General features: G+C 33.7%; 1 protein-coding gene across 1 annotated transcript; it reads right to left on the bottom strand.

Annotated features, from left to right (window-relative positions):
- Positions 1–613: 613 nt before the first annotated feature.
- On the bottom strand, positions 614–3,743 carry LOC130936371 (protein BIC1-like). Its single transcript, XM_057866436.1, has 2 exons — positions 3,100–3,743; positions 614–839 (listed from the first exon to the last, which is right to left on the bottom strand). Exons 1-2 carry the CDS (start codon positions 3,555–3,557, stop codon positions 788–790), a joined length of 510 nt encoding a protein of 169 aa, XP_057722419.1. The 5' UTR covers positions 3,558–3,743; the 3' UTR covers positions 614–787.
- Between the last annotated feature and the right edge of the window lie 20,053 nt (positions 3,744–23,796).

Here is a 23,796-nt window from a genome sequence, read left to right as displayed (position 1 = left end):
AAAAATTGTAATTCTTCTGTTGTTCGAAAATCGCACACTTTTGAGTTTTTATATAATTTTTATTAATTATTTTTTATGTATTATAAATTCTATTAAAATATTTAAAATTTCGTTTAAAAAGTGTTATTTGCATGAAAACTTTTTATAAATAAATAAATTATAATAGTTAAAAGTATATATAAACACTATTGCTAAATTTTACGTAATGAATTAATAAAAAAATATAACGTATTTGTTGTCATAAAACATCAAATTGATAATTTTTTTTTCCTTCAAAAGCTAATTAGTCCCAGATTGTCATAAAATAATTGTTACTTTATTCTATATTCAATTAATCAAACGAGCCAGATTTCAGATGTATCTAAATCAGTGTATTCAAACTTTTGTCATATCTTAAAAGTACTACATTCAAAATATGTGTATATTTATCTTGTATCTACTAAATTCTAGATATGCTTTAGATTTTAAATATATAAATAATATAGACATTATGCATATTAATATAATATTTTATTTATATATAAAAAAATTTTCATATTACTGTTTATTTGAAAAAAAATTATAATTTTTACCCATAAATATTTACAATGCTAATAAAACTATCTAGAAAAGTCACAAAAAAAAAAACTACCCAAAAAAAATAAAACTAATTTTATACCCATAAAAATAAATTTTGTTCTACAAAAATATTCAAATATAAAAAAATTACTCAAAAATCCTGAATTACTTTCGTCATCATTACTATTTCCTCACTTAAACCGTCTTCTCTGAACGCCACCATTCTACTCTAGCCTTCCCTCCCAAAAGCAAACATACCAAATCTCCTTTGATGAAGTGAGCTGCACCGATTGATAACCAAGACGTCAATTAAGCCCTTATTATTATTATTATTATTATTTTTGATACTTAAAATCACTGGTAAATACTCAACATGGGTGGTGAGGAGCAAAACAACAACTACAACATCACCAGAAGTATAAAAAAAAATCAAGCTCCAAAAAAATTCAAGCATAAAAAAAGACTCAAAAAATATTAAGAATTCAAGATTAAAATGTTGAAAACCTTAAAAATAAACAGAATTATAAAATGCCAACGAGTTATATCTCAAATGACATGATCTTTATATATTCATCGAGAGATTGCGCGTTCGAATCTTGCTCTTAATTAAAAAAAATCATAAAACAGAAATAATAGCCATGAATTCCTTCATCCAGAACCAGCAATTTGATGATTTGGTTGACATTCAAAGAGGAGGGTTGTGATGGTGGTGGTGGTGATTACAAAAGTAATCTAAAAATTTAGAATAATTATTTAGTATTTGGTCGAATAAAACGAATCTTTCATAGATATAATGTAAATTTTATGTTTTACAAGTAGTTTTGTTAGTATTTTAAATATTTACGAATAGAAATAATAATTTTTTTAATTTATCCAAATATACTTTTAGAATCGGTTTGATTTCTTTAAAATTATGTATGTAGTCTCGTAGAAACTTATTTTTTTTAATAACTAACATTAAATCTACTAGAATAATTTGAAATATGGTGAAATTTATATGAAATTATATATGGCCTTATATCAAGTATTGAAAGTTAATAAATTATAATTCAAATAATATAGTCTTTCTATACTCACTTAAAAGTCGCAAATTCGAGTCTTCATTCGATAAAAAAAAAGCATTGAAAGTTTCAATAAAAATGCTACTATAGAGTTAAATTTAGCGGAAATGAGAACACATAAATTAATATATTGAGATAACTATGTTACTTGTATGGAAACTACTCAGATAAAGACGTCTAAAACGTTTTTTTTTTTAAGATGTTTTTTAGTAATCAAAATTTAACATATATATTCTATTAAATCATGTTATTTTTGTCAAAATTAGGCTAGACAAATTGATTTAAGCAAAAAAATGGTGAATCAAATCTTGAACTGGTCTAAATTAATATTATCTTTTTATAAAAAATGACTATAATACCCTTATTATAGAGAATGATTAAAATACTCTTATTATATATATATATATATATATATATATATATATATATATATATTTAATTTTAAAAATTCTAAATCCTAATCCTATGATAGAAAAATAAAGGACTAAAATTTAGGATTCTTAAAATTAATATATATAATAGAAGTATTTTAGTCATTTTCTATAATAGGGTATTGTAGTCATTTTTTATAAAAAATAATATTAATTTAGACCAGTTCAAAATTTGATTCACTATTTTTCTGTCAAATCAATTTGTTAATTTTGATAAAAATAACACGATTTAATCAATTATATGTATTAAACTTTAATTATTAAAAACATCTTTATAAAAGACGTTTTTGACGTCTTTATTTGAGTGACTCTTTTAAAATATAGTTGTGAAATTAGATAACTATTCCATACATGTTTTATGTGATAATAATGGTTGTTTGAGTCCCGTCCCACCTAATAATAACTAATAACACAGATTAATTAGTTGGACAACTATTTTTTATTCATAATAAATAATAAAAAATTTTAAAAATTATTAAAATTTATTATTTTTTATTATTATCATTAACTTAATTTATTTAGTTTAATTTTTTTAGTTACTCATCCAATAATATACTTTATTCAATACTTTTAAATATTAATAGTGAACTAATAGTAAAAAATAATTAATTTCTAATAATCATCTAACATTTTTCGTAAATAATTCTTTTTTTTCACTTTGATATATATGTTCGAGAATATATTTTTTCAATTTTTTTTCAATTAAAAATAAAAATTAATAATGAAAAATCATATTTTATACTCTCAAATAAAAAAAAAATTGAAAAAATCATTTCCCTGTATATTCATGAACATCAAGAGCGATATTTGGTGAATTAGTTAAATATAAGTAAATAATTTAATCATCCTATTTATTGTAGTACCGAAAGTTTTAGTTAATTAGCTTTTCAGATCTTCAACCTTCCGGAAAAAGAATAAAATTATACCATAGAAAGACAATATTAATAATGAACCATCCAATTCCATCATGAATAATATATGGTTGTGGTTAAACAGAATAATACAGAAAAAGAGAAAGAAAAAGAGAGGAGAAAAAATGTTTCTAACACCTGTTCTCTATTCTTAGTCCAGCAGAAGCAGCAGTAGCATTGGTTGTTCTTCTTCGATCTTGTTCAACCAAAGCAGCACGTGCGGTTGTGATTGTGCTTGGAACCAAAGAAGCATCAAATGCAGTGCAATCTATCCAATCCATTAAGAGCTCCTCTTGTTCCCATATCTCTGGAATCCAAACCCTTTTAGCTACCTCTATTCTATGCCTCTTCAGCTTCTCACGCCCACTATCCTCTCCCTCCAATGCTGCTACTCCTATTTCCTTCGAAGCACAAGGGTCTTGTGATGTTACTTTTGAACTATCTTTATATTTCTCTCTAGCATCAATGTTATTGTGTTCTTCTTCTTCTTCTTTTTCTTGTTGCTGCTCCATGTTAGGTTCCAATGGCTGAGAAGGAATTATCTGGTCTGCTTCAGATTGGTGAGCCATGAAAGGAGGGTTCTTGTCTTGTTTCATGCAGTGGGAGATAAAAAGAGGTGAAGATTTGTTTCCTTTGATGTGTTGTAATCTTAACTTGGGTTTGTGATTAAGAAATAAGAGAGAAATTGGAGAAGGTGGAGCGTGTTCGAAATGGTACGAAGTGTGTGGAATAGAGGCAATGGGTTGGAGGGTGGGAATAAGTGGGAAATTAGTTTACACGTCGCATACACAAGAGGCTTCTTTCGTATGGTATGTGACAAACGTACGTGTCTTCTTTAAGATGGGCTTCTCATATGTGTGCCTTATTACTTCCAACTTCTAACTTTGTTTTTCGTAAGCTTCCAAGTTCGAACTTCAAACCCAAAATTCGGGTCATCAAGATTCGGGCCCGACCTGAAATACTTACCTGACCCGAAGTATATATATATATATTCTAATATAACTATATTACGGTGATTATAGTAATTATGATATTTTAAAAAAGTATTATTAAAAATTAACATAATACCTTTTAATTTAAAAAATAAAAAATATATACATCAAAATGTAAAAAAAGTGACTTTCACAATATTTATATAATCATGTCGAAATATTTTTATACTAGAATTTATACACACACATTATTATGTTATTGATAATCAATAAATTATTGTATATACACACATATTTTTTATAGTATCTTTCAATTCGAAGATTATTATGTCGTTGATGACCAATGAATTACTATATATATAGGATAAGATTCAAACGTCAAATATATATTTAAATAGACAATTAAATTAATCATTCAATCAATCTTAATTGATTGATCCGAGACATATTTAGTAGGATTGATTTGTATTTGTTATTTTTATTCGATATCAATTTAAGATGAAACTCAGGTTATATTTTGGATAAAATTGAATCCGTTTGAAGTCATATATAAAAATAAAATTAATAATAAAATATTAAGACTTTTTAAAATAATTTTTTTATATTGTATAATAATATTTTCGTTTTAAATTATTTATTTTAGTATAAATATTATATAATATCTACTATATTCTATGTTTAAATTATTCTTTCTAAATTTAATATTACTTAAATGTTAAATCAACCTGATTAAACCAAATTTTTTTAATTAAGTTTGGATTTAAATATTTAAAAATGATTTAATAAAAAATTAAGATTGGACTCAAATCTAATTAAACTAAGTTTATAGACACCCTTAATCAAAATTAATTAATCCAAAAAAAAAATAAGTGCACAAGAATATTATGTGTTCTTAAACATATTTAAAATATGGAAAAAGCTCTGCATACAAGCCATTAGGGCTTGTATGCTTTATAAGTTCATTAAACAATAAAATCAAAATACGCGCTGCTCCACATACGTTGATTACACGCGCTATATAACATCCCGCGTATATCTAACTACCAAATTTAAAATATTTGTTTCCTTCTTCGTTTTCGTTATTTTGAGATTTGGTTGTTCTTCTTCTCGCGCGTCTTCCCTCCTTTTTCTCCATCGTTCTTTTCCTCTCCTTTTTCTCACTGGTATGTTCTTCGTTTACGTTACCTTTTTCTCTCTCTGCAACTCGAGCTTCGTTTTCTATTTTGATTTGTTATTTTCTGAAATCAAAGTTTGAACTCGTTTTGAAGATAATGGATCATTCAACCTCAAATTGTCAGCTGAATCCAGGCGAAGTGGATTATGAATTTGAATCTAACGAAGTTCCTGAGGTTTGATTTACATAGGATTAGTATGAATTTTCTTTCAGTAATTTGTATAGCATTGTGTAGTTGAAAAATTGCTGAACATTGACTGTAAAAGTAACACGTTAACATGAATCTGTCGATTCAATGCATTAGTTGTGATTAATTACCTGGAATTTATAGCAGACGCTCGGGTGTAGATCAATTCTTCTTTGGGTGTATTTTAGCTAGAAATGTGGGTGTATCTACACTTTACTGGTTTTTTGTTATTTTAATTGAGTTGTTGTTGTTCAGGTGTATTATATCAGACATGATTGGGTGTGTTTTTAGTTTTTGACATGGTGTATTCTGTAGTTGAGTTGTTGCGGTTCGGGTGTATCATATTAGACATGATTGGGTGTATTTGAATCATATCTATGGGTGTATTCAAAGTTCTGAAATGGTGTATTGTGCAGCCTCTCTCGGTTGTTGATGACGAGCTTGTTCCGAAGGTCGGAATGACCTTTACCACCCTTGAAGATGCTGGAAAATTTTACAGGAACTACGCCAAGGCTGCAGGTTTCTCTACAAGAGTTCGGTGCACAAATAGGAAGGAAAACGAGATTAAGAATCAACTGATTACATGTAGCAGAGAGGGAAAATGGAAATCTAAAATATCTCCGACCGAGAAGACCAATCCGACAGCCGGTTTAAACTGTCCTGCAAGAATTTATATACACACATTGAAGGATGTCGGTGCTTGGATCATTTCAAAGGTTGTGCTGGATCATTCACACCCCTATTGTCCAAGCAAAGCAGAGATGCTCAAACAGCACAGGGAACTAAGCATGTCCATTCGTCGTACGATAGAGAATAACGAGGAGGCCGGTATCAGACCAAGCAAAACCTACCAATCATTTGTTGCGGCTGCCGGGGGTCACCGCGAGTTAAATTTTATCGAAAAGGACGTGAGGAATTACATTACCAGGGAAGTGCGGAATGTTTCCGAATAAGAAGATGCAAAGGAATTCGGGAAATATTTCTTAAGAATGAAAGAGAAGAATCCGAATTTCTTTTTTGAGCTCGAACTCGAGGAGGATCAATCGATTAAGCTGGCTTTTTGGGCTGATGCAAGAAACAGAGCCGCCTTTGAGTATTTCGGAGACGTCATTTCATTCGTCACCACCTACAATACAAACAGGTAACAAACTGCCCCTGTTTATGATGCTAAATTAATTTATTTTTACGAATCCGCAGCAGAGGTGTATATTGGCTGTTTCAGTGGGTGTATTCGAAGCATTTGTTGGGGTGTACCTAATGATTTTGCATTCTGGATCATGGTAATTTCTTTCAGGTATAATTTGGTCTGTGGTTCTTTTGTCGGGGTGAATCACCACGGTCAGTCAACACTTCTCGGATGCTCTTTGATGAAGAACGAAGAAATTGAATCATTCAAATGGTTATTTCAATGCTGGCTTCGTTGCATGGGAGAAAACACTCCAAAAGGGTTTCTCACCGATCAGTGCGCATCAATGAAAAGGGCTTTAGAGGCCTGTATGCCAACAACAGTTCACCGCTGGTGTATTTGGCACATCATGAAGAAGATTCCAAGCAAATTAAACGGGTACAAGGGACATGCCGATATCAAACAAGAAATGAGCCATGTTGTTTGGAACTCTCATAGCAAAGACTCATTCGATAGGAATTGGAACGATTTTCTGCTGAATTTTGGTCTTGCGGACAACAAGTGGCTTTCAGGTAATGTGTTTTTAAAATCTGCAGCAGAGGTGTAAATTGTATGTTCTCTCGGGTGTATTTTACAGTCTGTGTTTGGGTGTATTATGCAGATCTGTACGAAGACCGTCACATATGGGTTCCTATCTATCTGGATCACCACTTCTGGGCAGGGATGAGAAGCACACAAAGTAGCGAGAGCATGCATTCATTTTTTAACAAGTACATCACCCGGAACAGCTCGCTTATTCAGTTCGTCAAACAATACAATAATTGCCTCGAAAGTAGGGAGCAAGCAGAGAGAGAATCAGATGCTGCAGATTTTCATACGGTCATACCGTGTGCAACCAAATCCTCCATTGAAGCTCAGTTTCAAGATGCGTACACTCATGCAAAGTTTAGGGAAGTCCAAGCGCAATTCAGAGGAAAGGCGAATTGCATCACCAGATTAAAGAATTCCGCTCTAGGCTATTCAATATACGAAGTCGGAGAACAAGTTTTCAGCTCAATATTCAACAAGTTCGCGGTTACCTACGACTCAGTTGCAGCCAAGGTAAAATGCCAATGCTTATTATTCGAGTCGAGAGGGATACTGTGCCGTCACGCACTAAGCGTGTTAAGCTTCGAACAAGTAAGCCAAGTGTCCCCTAGATATATACTGGAACGATGGAGCAAGAAGGTAAAGGCGACACACACACATCAAGAGCAGCCATGACGAGCCACTAATGGAGCCAAGAAGCAAGAGGTTCGACCAATTGGTTTTTCGTTCGCAAAATATTTGCGAATTTGCCTCCGAATCGGAGGAACTGACTGCAATTCTGCACCGTGCGTACGATAACGTCATGGCCGAGATGGAAGCATTAAAAGCCAAAAGGAAGGGGACATCTTCTTTATCCCACGAAGACGCCAACTTGGAATCCGTTAACGAGCTTCAAAGCCCGCCAAGGATTCGAACAAGAGGACGTTCAAAAAACAGGCTAGGTTCAAAGCTGGAGAAACAGATTGCAAATGCCACAAAGAAGAAGACGAAAGTTTTAAGCGAGGTAAAAGTAATGTTCTTTAAATTTGTGGCCATTGAGTTTATTTTTCTCGTTAATAGTTTAGCTAATGTGTGAGTGTTATATTCAGATAAACCTGTTTGATGCTGCATCAGCGGCGCATTCAAATTCCAGCCAATATCAAGGACACGTTATGAATTATCAGTTCAGGGTACTAGTAGCAGGGGATAACTCTTTGGGTGTATAGTTTTATAGAATATTGGTGTAAAAGCACTGTTCTTTTGGGTGTATTTTTGTTAATTCACAATTTACATATAGACACATATATAGATACATATAGAACAAAAGCTGTAAAAATTCGCAGGTTATGGGTATATATTTCATTTGATGTTTTTCTTCATATTTTAGTACATGTAATTCATACATTTTGAATACAGCACAGACAGTTGGGTGTATATTTTATGCAATCTTAGGTGTATTATTAGACTTGCGTTGGGTGTAACAGTTTATAATTTGCGTTTATATATGCCTTGATTTTTTGCTTCATATTTTACCACCTGTAATACAACTTTTGAATACATCACAGACAGTTTACCAGCACAGATAGCTTAACTATGGGAAAAAATATACATGGAATAGAAGTTGTTGATAAATGGCAAATATTTACATCATTTGTTCAATTTACAAACTACCCAGTAGTTGGATTACCCAGTTTCTATATCAGCAGAATTAATCTGACAAAACGGACTCAATAATACAGAGGATGGCTTCGACAGCCTTATAGCACTACTCTCTCTAATTGCCCGATCTCTCTGTTTATTCATCTCACTGAATAGTATCCGGGAAGCATACTCCACTCTATAGTGGTCCACCTCCTCCTACAATTAAAAAGTATATTCTGTTTAAACAGCAATATTAATTCAGTAAAGTAATACAGAGTTATATAGTTCTAAAGACAGTTACCTGTGGCCAATTATCTCATTCATACTTCCCCTTTTTGATGTTTTCCGGCTCAATTAACTCAAGCCACTTCATAACGTAGATAGCGCAGTCACAGCTGAAAACGAAGAAAATAAATTACAAATCTCATTTAGGAAAGTTTAATGTTCAGAGTCACAAATTTATACCTTGTTTTTTTGCTTGATATTTTAACATATGATGCTTTAATTTTCTTCTCGTTCTCCCCTTTCTCCAGAGGTTCCCCGCCGGTATATGTTATCAATCTTGAAAATACACATCCCTTAAATACCAAAACAAATCAGTAATACACCCGAATAAATGGACAAGATACACCCAACTGAATGGACAATATACACCCAACACAACTAACGAAATAGACCTATCTATTAAAGTAAAGAAGACAGAGGCAACTTACAGTGAATTTATTAATGTCCTTTCTCTCATCGCTTGGAGCTTTTTTGTGTAGCGGGTCAAGTATTTGACATTTCCGCTTTGTTGTATTTATCAGCCATAACCACCAATGCCCTGAGTGGCAAACAGGAGCAAAAATCTGAAGGATTGCCACATTTCAACAGTGTGTTATTTTATTTGGCATATAAGTAAATAAGCGTACTAACAAATTTAGCAAACGAAAACTTACATATGGATGTGAAGTTAATTTTTTTTCTATCTATGAAGGGAATGAAACTCGGGTAGGCTTCCACCCTGAATTCCTTTTTCGTTTTCGGTGATATGAATTTCCCCTTTGGGTGATCCGAAAGTGCCATACTCTGCAAGAATTGCGAAACAAGAAATGAGATACTGAAAATACACAACTTACACCCAATCGAACCTAAAAAATACACCCAAATCAATACAGAAAATATACCCAAAGTTCGTAGAAGTAACACTTACCACAATATCGGGGGGGAGACAGTATATTTGTTCCTGAAACCTCTTTTCATTTTTCTGGTTGAGGATGAGGCAGATGGCAGATACAATCTAGAAATATATGCCGAAATCAATTTTACATTAATAAACATTGCAGTTGACTTTGGTGTAAAAACATTAATGTTATTCTAATATTACCTTAGATTCTATATCACTTTTTGCCTGGAGGGATGCAAGGTGCATTCTCATCAAAATGTATTCTCCTTGGCCAATCAGAGTGCACATCTCCTCATACTCGTTAGTATTGCCATCTGCATCTTCCTTCAGTCTCGTCCCCCAGATGTAGCACTTTTGTTTCATATCATCTGGAATTTGATTTATTCCCCCAGGAGTTTCAAACTTTGCAGAACTTTCTCCCCCAGTCTCCCTCTGAATTTGTGGACTTTCGTTTTTTCCCTTCGCCGCACTGCTTGCTAATTTTTGGACCAAACTGTCTAATTGTTCTAGCATACTTGCAGTTTCTGGAGATTTTTCCCTTTCTGTCTCCTGCGTTGACGCCCCCTCCTGGCTTGAATCAGTCAATCCAAGGCTAAATGATGGCATCCCTGGATCTGTTTTAGGAACATAGGTTGCTGTCCGTGCCATCATCAATAGGGCAGTAGCGTCTTCTGCGGCTGGATGACTGCGTCATGATGTATAAGAATAAGAGTAAGAATAAGAATATACGGATGATAAGCAAAGATTGATTTTAGTCTAATGAACTTACATTTTAGTTGGAGCTGGGGGAAGCGTGGGTGTGGTTTCTTGAAGTTGTTTGGGGGGTTCAGGAGTGCTGCACAGTTACACAAAATTAATCATGGCGTAAAAAAAAATTGATCAGGAACAATATACACCCAAACTGTTAGCAAATATACACCCAAACTCTAAACAAATATACACCCAATACTATTTCTTACGTTTCTGTAGTCCCTTCAATTTGTAGCATAGGGGTTGGTTCGAAATCTGTCTCAGTGGTTGTTTGGGATGCCGGCACAAAAACCTGGATCGTGACTCTAAACAAGAAGAAAAATGAAAGGTTAACAACGTATTTGAAAATAATAAGGTTATAAGGTTGAAATATTCTTGGAAAACTCACACTGCAAGCGCTTCCGACGGTGTTTGTTCCCTCACAACCATCATATTCGAATCAGTCGGACTCAACCTAAAATACACCCAAAGAAGGTCAAAAAATACACCCGAACAATTCAAAAAGAAGACAGGCTTTGTTTTTTGAGAACTTACATACTTGCAGTTTTTGCTTTTTTTGCTGCCTTCTTTTTCTTGAATAAAATAATAAAGGGCTTTTTTTTCTAAAAAAAATATATACAGAATTGGAAGTAGAAGGTAATAGAAGAACAAAAGTAACGGTTATTTGAAAGAGAAATTACTTGCTCTGTGACGGCTGGTTTACACTACTCTGTTCTATGCGTCCTTGAGAGGAAGGATCATCACTTCCCAAGTTCACAGCCGGTAGTCTAAACAGATTTCATGTTATTCAGACAAAATAAGATACAGGTATAAAATACACCCAAATGAATGCACAAGATACAACCAACCGAATGGACAATATACACCCAACAAAACAAACGAAATATCCCAACTTAGTAAACAACATACACCCAACTTGATCCACAAAATACACCCAAATGGTTCCACAAAATACATCCAAATCATGATAACAAGATTTTATTAAATAATAAAGCTTCTTACGTTTCAGAGGACACATAGCGACCTTCTGTCGATCGCAGGTCAGCTTGGTTCTCCCTGCGAAACAAGATTCAATTATTAGCAAACAAAACACACCAAAATCTCAAATACACAGCCCAGCAAGACATACCCCTCTGCAGCAGATTTATCAACGTTTTCCCTTAGCCATTCATCGAGTTCGTCACTTGATATTTCATATCTCTCACTACATTCATAAAATAAGATGTTAACAAAAATAATTACGATGATAAACCGTAATATAGCTTATGAGGTACTGTACCCGTCAAAGTATTGATCTTCTTCAGGAGGTGAATCCTCCACAACAACTTTTTTCTTTTTTTATTGTGTTCTGGGTGGAAAAAAAGAGTACCAATCAGAAATAAAAAATTAATTTTATCACAGAATATTATCCAAAGAAGTGCTTACTTTTTTGGTGTTGTTTTTGTTTTTTTCTTTTTCTTCTCCTTCTCCGCAGGTGATGATTCTTCGCTCCTATAAGTTAATAATAGACACTTCAGTTAATAACGAAATCTTTATAATGAAGCCAAAAGAAAGGAGTAATAATTTCAGGACATTACTCATCACTTGGTTCAGATTCAGATTCTGAATCAGAATCTGACTCCTCTTGCCTCTGCTTTCTTTTTCTGGAGTCCATTTTGGAAGGCAAACAATCATCATTTAGAACATACTAAAAATACACCCAAATGAATTCACGAGATACACCCAACTGAATATACAATATACACCCAACGCAGCAAACGAAACACACCCTGCTTAATAAACTACATACACCCAACGTGATCAAACAAAATACACCCAACTCGAAAAAGAAATTACACCCAAGTATGGTACTTACTTTTTTCCCTTTTTGCTGGGGTGTTTTCTTCCTGAATCCTCTGAGTCTTCTTGAGCCTCAGACTCAGAGGTAGAAGTGTCATTGTCAGTAGTTTCTGTCTCTGAAGACGATGTTGGACTCGCCTTCCTTTTTTTGTTTTTTTTTATTTCTTGTTTTTTTTCTTTTTTTTCTTTTTTTTTTTCATTTTTTCTCTTGTCTCTGCTATCTTCACAATCCCCTGAAACATGAGATATTTTAGTTAGCAGCATTCAGGTAAATAAAATACACCCAACTTATTATGTTTACTTACCAAAATTTCCTCTCTTTCTGCAGTCATTCTTTCCACCAACTGCTCCTTAGTCCAGTTGGCAATCCAGGGCTTTGGTGGTCTTTCAGCCCTGTTCTTGCCTTTGTTTTTTGAAAGATGAAAGTAGATTATCATCAGGGCGAAGAGGCAGCCATTAATTGCCTTCTTCTTCTTCTCTTGGTAGTTTGTGATGCCCTTGACCATGAAGGTCAAAACATGCCCCTCCCAGTTTCTCTCCGATATGCCGTCCATCTTAAAAATTGGGGCCAGGTGCACGGGCGATATTTTGTTTATCGTCGTTGGCAAAAGGAACGCCATCTGTATGTAGAGGATGAATATCCTCTTGAACATCAGGCGTTCCTCTTCGTTGCCAACGCCGATTTCCATCATTTCATCGGTAAGACTTTTGAGGGTCTTACCCTGGAATCTTCTATAAATTATTTTGTCATCATCAGAAAGTTTCTTATACTCAACTTTCTCAGGAAATAGATCTCCTACAAAAAGGAAGACAACAAAGTATCCAAGTCGGTTCAAATATACCTAAGCATCAACTTAAATACACCCAAGCAACAACTTAATATACACCTATAATTTTAAGCTAGTTACCTGTTGCATTGATGCCAAGCGCATGACCTATTTTTTTGGTGTTATTTGGAAAGAACCATATCCTGTCTTCAGTCTGTTCTCCCCAAGTTTGAAGTTGTTTGCCAGCTCCCTTAAGAGTTGGTGATCCACCCTTAGTGGTGGAATGTGCATCAACCCACCGAATCCGAGATCCCTCACAATCGCCTTCTTCTCCTCAGTCATGTTTCTGAACTTATCACTCAGGAGATGTGTGGCACACTTAAGGTCTTTTGTTTGGTTTCTTGCTGCCATTTTCTCTGAAACGAAAAATACACCCAAAGATATCAGTAAGATACACCCATATATATGAGTCAGATACACCCATTAATAACAATAAGATACACCCATTGATAACAGTAAGATACACCCATATATATGAGTCAGATACACCCAAAGATATCAGCAAGATACACCCATTGATAACAGTGAGATACACCCATAGATATTATTCAAATACATCCATATAGATATCAGTCAGATATCACTCAACCATGCTTCAATATCAAGCCACATTACAAGGTTAAGCAGTATACACCCCCCAATCTACGGAATAAACCCCCAAAAATCAACAACAATAGCAGGAGAACTTAGAACAACAACGTAGAACGACGTAGAACTTAGAACAATGTAACAAAGAAGCAAGAATAATAGTAAACCCTAGAAGAACGACGTAGAAGAAAAGTAAAATATACAGGAATCTTAATGAACTTACGTTGAGTATTGTTGCTTTGTTTTCTCTTCAGATTCTTCACGGAGAGTTTGATGGTATTTTGATGAAGGTTTCGAACAACGATTTGTATATTTTGAACTTTGATTTTCGCTCGAAAATGGGAGGATTTTCTTGTTTTCAAAGCGCTTTGAGAAGTGGAAGAAGTGGAAGAAGTGGAAGAGTCTGCCATACGTAACCGTTTGAGTGTTGAGCGCGTGATTTTGACGCGCTATGTTATCTCTCTTCATGCGCGTGAGTTCTATTTGGGTTGGCCAACTTGTAAGCTTGTAAACTTGTATGTGTAGCAAGCCCGTTAAAATATATTTTAATAAATTTCCAATCACTCATTTAAATTTATTGTACTAAAGCCTTATATATGTTTAAGGATAAATTATTTTAATGATTTTGGAATACGTATTAAATGTGATCCGACCCCTTCCAAAAATTTTCCGTGACAGAGAGGCCCTATTGGATTCCTTCTATTGATCTTTGGAGGATTGTGAGGTTGATCTTCTCCTTAATTATTATATATGATTATTGGCCTTCAGCCAATGAGGTTGCATCATATGATTTCTTTTCCCCAACACGGATCCCTATTTTTCATGATTATTCAATCAACTTGAAATGTTTGTATATGTTCTATGATTTGTATTGATGGCTCCTTTTATACGCCCAAAAAATAAAGGTAATCAACTAGGATAGTTAATTAATATCTAGATTGTAAAAGAAGTTTAACAAAAGAAAAAAAAAAGTTTTCTAAATAAAAAATAATTTTAATTTCACTTTATTCTTATTTATAATTAAAAAATCATAATTTTTTTAATGTACATCATCCACCATCAACGACGTATCATTTTTTATCAATAGCACCGTCTTTCCCTCCACATTTTTTTCTTTGCATTTTTTTCCTACGTCTCTTTATCTTATTTATAATAAAAAAAATTTAAAAATCCTTTTTTTCACAAATAGTCGTGTGTCCTGCACCATCAACGATGCATCACTTCTCATCGCTAGCACTGTCTCCTCCTCCTCCTCCTTTTATTATTATTATTATTATTATTATTATTATTATTTAGATATTTTTTCTTTTTAAATTTTGAAAGATTCTTTTTAATAATTTTAAATATTTTTTTATTAGTCACAAAAAAATGTTTTTTTTAGATTTAATTACTCTGCAGGTCTCTATAGTTTCACCGAATTTTCAATTAGGTCCCTATATTTTTTTCTTTTTAATTGAATCCCTATAGGTTATTTTTTTTAATTTAGTCCCTACCGTCACAAATCTGTTTAAAATAACAGAATATTCTGTTAAAAAACTGAATATTCTTATAAATAGATTAAAATAATTAATTAAGATCTCTTCTATTTTTTTAAAATACCAATAGTACCCTTTACATTTTGTCCCCAAATTAAAAAACCCTAACCAGCCCTAAGTTAGTTTCCTAAGATCCAAATTAAGTTTCTCCTCCGTCGCACTCTACTGTCGTCTTTCGTGGCGTCGTCCTTGTCCATCGATGGGTGGTCATCGTCCGTCTGCATCGTCCACGGGTCCACGGTCCACGGGTGCTCTGCTCCGCTTGTCAGCCTTGCCCATTGCATCGCCTCGTCTCGCCTTGTCTCACCGCGCCTTGCCTCGAATCGCCACTGTTCAACTCCGTCTTGCTTCCTGGAATGGCTCTGCAACAACGTGTGGCTGCTAACAAATTATGGTAGCGATTAAAATGGTAGCGATTAAAATGGGGATTAAAATGAGGATGAAGCAGCAGGAAGAGTATGATGGCGATGGTGCTGCTGCTGTTTCTTCCATGCAGAAAATGGTGTTTGCTTACTATGTCACTGGTCATGAATTTGGCCACGCAACTCGTGTTGCGGAGGTAACCTCTCATTTTTCATTCTCATTCTCATTCTCATTGTCGTTCATGATTCATTATTTGGATATTGCATTGCACTTAAGTTTGACTTGCAATTTCAATTTCAATTGCATGAACAGTCAAGGAGAAACAACGAGTATGATGTTCTCCACCCTTTTCCAGTTACATCATTTGATTTTTTTTACTAATCTAGTGGTCGACAGATTGATGAGAGATAGCCTTAATTTATTTATGTTGTATGCACCTTCCTGTCTCCTGACTTATTGATGGTTTTCCTGCAGTTTGAATGTTAATAACCATCATCACATGCATCTTTCATCAGATTTAAATGGCAATCATAGTGATCAGGTAACTTGAGCATTCTATGAATTATTTAGATAGACTGATGCCCTGTTGCGATACGTGTTTTTGTTATCCAACTTTTTCTTGTTTATGTGGACTTCAGGTGGAAGATGAATTAAAGCAATCAACTGAACAAATCGATCAACTGAAAAAGGAGGTTTGTAATCTTGTTAGAACAAAAAGTCAAGAGAAGGGGGGTCATTGAAATTTGTCTAATGATCAAGTCAAATCTTGTTTTGTGAACTATTGCATTTCTGGAGGTGCATGCTTATGCATACAAGGGCACTCCATAGATCACTATATACTGAGTTAGGATATCATATACTTTAAAAGTCTTCCAATAAAGCCTTTTTCCATTTTACATGCCATTGATTGATGATGCTGGAAAATGGAGTTGCTTGGTTTTCAGGTGTCGCAAATGGGAGAGAGATTGGAAGAGAAAATACTTCTTGTTATGGACTTAGAGAAGAAGTCTAGGATACATCTCTTCTAATTGTCTGTCTTTGATAATAAAATATGTTGTATGTTTTGACACTATATTTTCCTACAGAAATTAGAGGAGGCACTGACTAACGCAAAGAAACACACTTCATATCGTCAAAAGCAGTTGACCAATGTAATAACTAGTTTATCTTAGAATACTTGGAATCTCATTTCTAACAAAATCTATGAATACTGTCTCTAATGTTGGGTTTGGGCAAATGATCTTCAACTGCATAAATATTTTGTACAAGTAAAAGAGTGCACCGAAAGGCTTAAAACCAGCGAAAAAGAACTTTAGGTTTGTGTTATAGCACCATAGATTCCGAACTATATATGAACTGCAAATTATATCCTTTGTTTTCCGCATGTGCTTTAATGAAATATGACATTTTCTGGTTAATGTTAGGGAATAAGCCTAGCACACACTATCTCACGTTTACAACAATATAATGTTGAGTAAATTCTTTTGTTTTTCAGGCTATAGTGGATGCTTAATCAATGTTAGAGAATGATGGTGATGGTGTTGGCTTTCAGGATGGACAACTTGCAAATGACAGATACTAAATTGTAATTTATCATTTGAGGTTCAGTTTGGGATCGATATAGCTCATAACAATGCATCCCTTTATTATGAATTTATTTATAGTGGATATAGAGAGGAAAAAAATTGGGGGTCATCAGGACTCAAGATACATTACAGTTTTCTCTTATTTACTTGAAAAAATGTAGCAGTTTTTATTTTGAAACTAACTTGTATTGCTGCTTGTTTAGGATTCTTCTTTACAATATCAGGAGGTTTGAGCAGTTTTGAGCATCCACTTAATGAGGTGAAGCATGTCCCAAGAGTTGACCGTTCTGTCCATTCAATGAACCAGCCACTCTTAAAATTAGAATGAAAAATATACCTTTTGAGAATATCTGTTTATGCTAGAGTAAGCAGCCTTTAGGGATTTCTTTCTGATGATTCTTGTTACCATAAGGAAAATTCATTTCTTCAATATACTTGTTGTATATTTTTGAGTTTTTGTCAGTCAAATTGGTTCTCTTATTTGAGGAACTATATAAAACTCAGTTTTTGTAAACAATTTTAGTTATTATTCTATCAATGGTTCTTGTTACCATATGTCATATGCAAGTTCTTTCATTATGTTGGTCATAATAAATACTTGAGTGATGGAAATTAAATTTTATATTGTACTTATTACTACTATTTCTATTTTATTTTATTCATTACTTTTTTTTGTATATATTCTTAAGATAAGGTATTTTGAAAGTCAAAAAAATAAAGAGAAGGTATTTTTGGTACAATTTGTATATAAATAAAAAAGAATGATAGTGATAAAATAAAAGGGATTATAAGAATATTTTTCATGTAGTAGAATCATTAAATAGGGATTATAGGAATATCTTTCATTGAATATTTATAATTTTTTTAAAATTTTCAATTAGGTCCCTATACTTTTTTCTTTTCAATTAGGTCTCTAGGGGTATACAAGTAATTTCACAATTTACTAACATTTTTTTAATGTTTAACGTTAACAAGGAGTAAATTGAAAAAAAAAATGTATAGGGACCCAATTAAAAAGAAAAAAAGTATAAGGACCTAATTAAAAATTTGGTGAAATTATAGGGACCTGCAGAGTAATTAAACCTTCTTTTTATTAGTTTTCAGATGTTTCTTTCTCATGTTTTAAAAAGTAACATCCAAAATTTAACGGAAAAACATCTAAAATCATAAAAAAAAGAACATTTGAAACCTAACAAAAAAAATCCATATACAAGAAAAGAAGAAGAAGAAGAAGCGGCGCGAAAGGAGAGGCAGCGCGGAGTTGAGGGAAAGATACACGGAGGGAGAGGAGAAGTGAATGGGGTCGGAGGGTGCGTACTTTTTGAATGTAAAATCATAGTGTTTTGAAAAGTTGGCTGCTTGGCTGCATATAGAGTTGGTTTTCTATACTTTCTCTAAAGATATTTGTTTTTATTTTGGATCAAACACAAACTCTAACAGGTTATCAGGAACTACACAACCAAGAGTTTTATTAGCCAAGTCTCAACAAAGTCAGATAAGTGTGCGCTTCTTTTTTTCAACCACGTCGTCATTGTATTTGATTTCTTCTCTTTTTTTTCTTCTCATCCTCCTTCATTATCATCATCATCGTTATCGTCTTCTTCATATTCTTTTCTTATATATATTCAGAAAATTAGAGCACATAAATTTTGATGCACAACACAAAAAATTTTGGTGCACAGTACAAATTTTTAAAATACTACATGTTTATAACATTGATACTCAACCAACAAAATACGCAAAAACATAGAAACTTTGGTACACAATACATCAATTTTGATGTTCAGCACATAAATTTTTAAAGGACTATGTGTTAAAAATATTAACACCTAACCAACAAAATACATATAATATAAAAATTTTAGTACACAGCACAGAAATTTGTACAACATGAAAATGTTTGAAGGACCACAATTGATTTACCCAACCAACAATATATATTTGCGCAAAATTTATGTGCTATGTGAAAAAATTTTTGTGCTATGAATAAAAATTTATGTGATTTATCAATAAGTTTTTATGCTCTCTAACAAAAATTTTTATACTAAAAAAAGTGCAAAAAAGAAAAAGCGATACCTTATGTACGCGTTATTTTTTTGTTAGACTTATGCCAATTTAATTGAACTTTGTTACAAAAACACTTATACGTGTAACATCACCGATTAATTAAACGTTAAGCTTTAATTAGTATCCAAAAAATATTAAATATTTTTAATTATAAATAATATAGGTTAATTTTAAAAAACATCTGCACCAATATTTTTAATTAAAAATTCTCAAACCGCAAAATATTTACTGACCATTTTGTCAATTACTGATTGTTTTGTCACAAAAATTTAAAAAAATTATCAAAAAATTTAACTCAAAACTCCTACAAAATAGAAAAAGAACCGTAACTAAATTACGTCGTGGGGGTTTTGTAAAACTGCCACAAATAAGCTCGTGGCATCTCAAATTTTGGAAGTTTGGAAAACTCCTACAAATCTTTTTGTGGGGGGTTTCAAATAGCCACAAACTAAGAAAAAAACCGCCACAAATAAACTTGAATCTTGTAGTGGTGAAAGGATATGGGAGAGGTAGCCAAGGATTGTCGAAAACTTTAACGGAGGAGCCCAAGCCGACTTGTCAGTTTAGGCCTTTCTCAACAACATTTCTACCCTCTAGCAGACTTCGCAATCCCATGAAAGTAATGTCTCTATCTTTGCTCTCATTGCATCAGAATATCTGAAATACTTTTCTTTGAGAATTCTTGCTAGTAAGGACTTAAGTTGAGCGATTATTCTCCAAATTTGTTTTCCTAAAAGAGCCAGGTTCTGAGTTTCTAGGTCTCTGATTCTTAAACTACCTCCTTTCTTTGGCGTAGTTATTGTATTTCAGATTATCTAAACCATTCTCCTTTCTGAACATTTTTGTTCCCACCAGAATTGTGAAAGCTTGCTATGAATTTCTGAAATCAAAGTGTCAGGGAGTTTGAAGCATGACAAGGTATATATTGGGATTGCCTCACCAAGTGTTTTAAGCAAAACATGTCATCCACCCGATGAAAGAGAACTCCTCTTCCACCCTATCATCTTCTTTCGAACTTTTTCCTTGATGAAACTAAATGGCACCTTCTTCGATCTATTCACAATGAAGCGTAGACCAAGGTACTTGTCCTGTGCCCTAACATGGTCAATATTTAGAGTCTTTGTCAGTTGAGTTCGTAGTGATTGTGGAGTATTATTGCTAAAGAAAATAGCGGATGTGTTTAGGTTAATCCACTATCCACTAAAGCTCTCGTAGTGCTCTAACAACTCTAGAACTCTACTATAACTATTACTTGTCTTACAAAATAGGATAGAATCATCCATAAATAGAAGGTGATTTACTCTTGGGCTTTGTCTATTCACCTGGATACCTTGAATTTCACTACTTTGTGTAGTAAGAAGGAGAGGTCTTTTGCATAAAATAGAAAAAGATACGGGAATATAGGATCACCTAGTCGGATACCTCTATTTGGTTTAAAGAAACCATAGGGTTGACCTTTCATAACAACAGAATAAGAAACAGTAGTTAACAATTCACGAATCCAATTTATCATAATATCATCAAAACCCAATTTGTCCAATATAAACCACAAAAAGTGTCATTCTACTCTATCATAAGCCTTGTTCATATCTAATTTAATAGTCATTTCGTATTCTAGCCCATACTTCTTGGTTTTTAGGTAATACATACACTCATGAGCTATCAGAATATTATCAGATATTAGACAACCTTTGTTAAATGCACTCTGATTTAAGCTGAGAAGCTTATTCATTAAATCTTGAAATATGTGCACCATCACCTTAGATATAATTTTATAGACAACCGTTGAGAGGCTAATAGGTCTCACCTGAGCCTTGTTGCTTGCATCCGGTATTGTTGGAATGAGGCAAATATGCATGTGGTTGAAATTTTTGAGAATTTGACCACCTGCAAAGAAGCTCCATATTGCCCGAAAAATATCACCATTCTCAATATCCCAATAAGTCTAAAATAACTTTGAGGTCATCCCATCATCACTTGGGACATTCTATGGATGTATGCTGATTGTTGCTCATTTCACTTCCTCCGTAGTAACGGGCTTTCTGAGCTTTCGATTCATAGTAGCTGATACTCTAGGCTCAAAATCATCAAAGAAGGGGGCTCGATCAGCATGACACTCTGATGAGAATATACCTTTAAAGTATCTTTCAGCAGTCGTGACAATAGCAGTATTGGAGGTAGCTTCCTCTCCCTTGTCATCAATTAGTTTCCATATCTTATTTCTTCTGATTCTCGATCTAAACTTCTGATGAAAGAACTTAGTGTTTTGATCACCCTCCATGAGCCATTTGACTCTTGATTTGTTTTCTAATAAAGCTCTTCATCCTGAAAAGCAATTTCTAGCCTCCTTTCAAACTCTGTTAATTTGGTGCCCCCTAGAATACCTATTGCCTGAAGATCATCAATGCAATTAGTGAGCTAGTCAATTTCTTTTTTAGAGTTGTAGTTGCTCTCTTGCTGCCACTGAACAAATCTGTGCCTATGATAAATCATTATTTTATTATTTATATTGTGTTTAATTGAGTCGTTTTATCAAGTCTTCGCCCACTTATTCATATGATTTGCATGTATTTACAATTTCTTCCCAAAAATTGTCCATGGTTGAAAACTTGCTTTCTAGAGATCTTTTAATTATGTATTTTTATTCTCCTTTGTACCATTCGATTTCATCATCCGTGTGTTAAGTGTTTCAGGCCTCATAGGGCAGGAATGACTAAGAGAATTGAAAGGAAGCTTACAAAAATGGAAGGAGCACAAGAAAACAAGGAGATGACCAGCGAACACTGACGCGAGTGCATGGCCCACGCGAGCGCGCAAAATGGAGAATTTGCAAGCGACGCAAACGTGTGCCTGACGCAATCGCGTAGATCGGAGTCTGCACGAATGACACAAACGCGTGGACGACGCGAACGCGTGACAAGAAAAACCGCTGAATGACGCGAACGCGTAAATGACGCGTACGCGTGACCTGCGCGATCTGCAGAAATTACAGAATACGCTGGAGACAATTGCGGGCCGCGTTTTAACCTAATTTTCGGCCCAGAAACACAGAATAAAGCGAGAGAACATGCAGAAACTCAAATCACATCGACACACATTCATTTACATCGATATTAGGATAGTTTTAGATCTGAATCTTACTACTCCTTTAGGTTTTCTCTACGTTGATAGGATTTTAGTTAATTGCTTTTGCTTTGGATATTGAAGAGCCATTACCTCCGTGGAAGTAATATTCTAGTTTGTTTCCCTATTCTCCTACTCTTTTAGTTATTTATTATTCCTGTTCAGATATTTATGTTACGTTTGGATTTATCAATATAGTTCACTACCTTTTCCTTTAATCAATTTCCAATCCTTATTTTATTTATCATGTTTTCTCCTACTATTTCTGCAAGCGTTTTATTCTTGTCAATGGAGTAGAAATTCCACTTGACATGGGGGTTAATCAAGAGAAGACATTTGAGTTGGAATACTCAAGTGCTTAGTTAAATTGGACGCTGTTAGCTAATTCTATACCTACTAACGCTAGATTTCTCCAAGGGAGAGGACTATGAATTGTGGGTGAGAATTATTTTAATCACCATACTTTCTCTTACTTAGTAAGGGTTAACCGAGTGAGAACAGCAACCTCTCTACGCTACACTTGAGAAGATCCCAACAAGGATAGAAATTCCACTTGAATATTCTCCCATTCAAGGCCTTTCATTTAAAGTATCAATAATTATTCTTAGTTTATTTTTATTACTTTAATCTTTAATCATTTTAATTACTCATTATCAAAACTCAAATTTTCTAAAAACCCCTAGTTAATAAAATAGCACTTTTTCCTGCAACTCGTTGGGAGACGACCTGGGACTCATACTCCTAGTATTTTTATTTCAAAAAATTATGACAACCCCTTTTAAATTGGTGAGGCAGATTTTAGCTGGTTAAGAGATATACGTGCAACACTGTTCTCTTAATTGAAATCTCTTAATTGTTCAACTTCTGCCACGCATCAGCCTACATCATTTTATTTTTTGAGATAGAGTGAACATGGGTGAGCCATCAATCTCCTCTCTCCGAATCTCTCCCACTATCCACCTTATTTCCTCTATTGTGCACCATATTTTCTAAAATTTAAAGCGTCTCTTCGACCTTTCTGAATTTGGATTGGTGTTAAGTAATAAGGGGACATGATCTGAGCCTAGTTCATAAAGTCTGAATGTCTGATAACTATGGAGTTAGAATATTGCTGCTGTCAGTTAATCCCCGCTAATGCCCTATCCAATCTCTCCTAAATTAATTCATTTTCTCTATGTCTATTTGACCATGTAAACGGCCTCCCAATCATACCCATATTCAAGAGAGAATTATCATAAAAAAATCACTAAATACAGAAATGGTAGAAGGAGCTTTATCACAACCACCTTTTTTTTCTAACTGAGACAAAATAGCATTAAAATCACTGATAAACCTCATTTGTAGGGCTTATCTTATGCTTGATTT

Source organism: Arachis stenosperma, chromosome 6 (assembly GCF_014773155.1).
Source record: "Arachis stenosperma cultivar V10309 chromosome 6, arast.V10309.gnm1.PFL2, whole genome shotgun sequence".
NCBI lineage: Eukaryota > Viridiplantae > Streptophyta > Magnoliopsida > Fabales > Fabaceae > Arachis > Arachis stenosperma.
The sequence above is the reverse complement of the archived record's forward strand: the minus strand, read 5'-3'. Positions and strand labels throughout refer to the sequence as shown.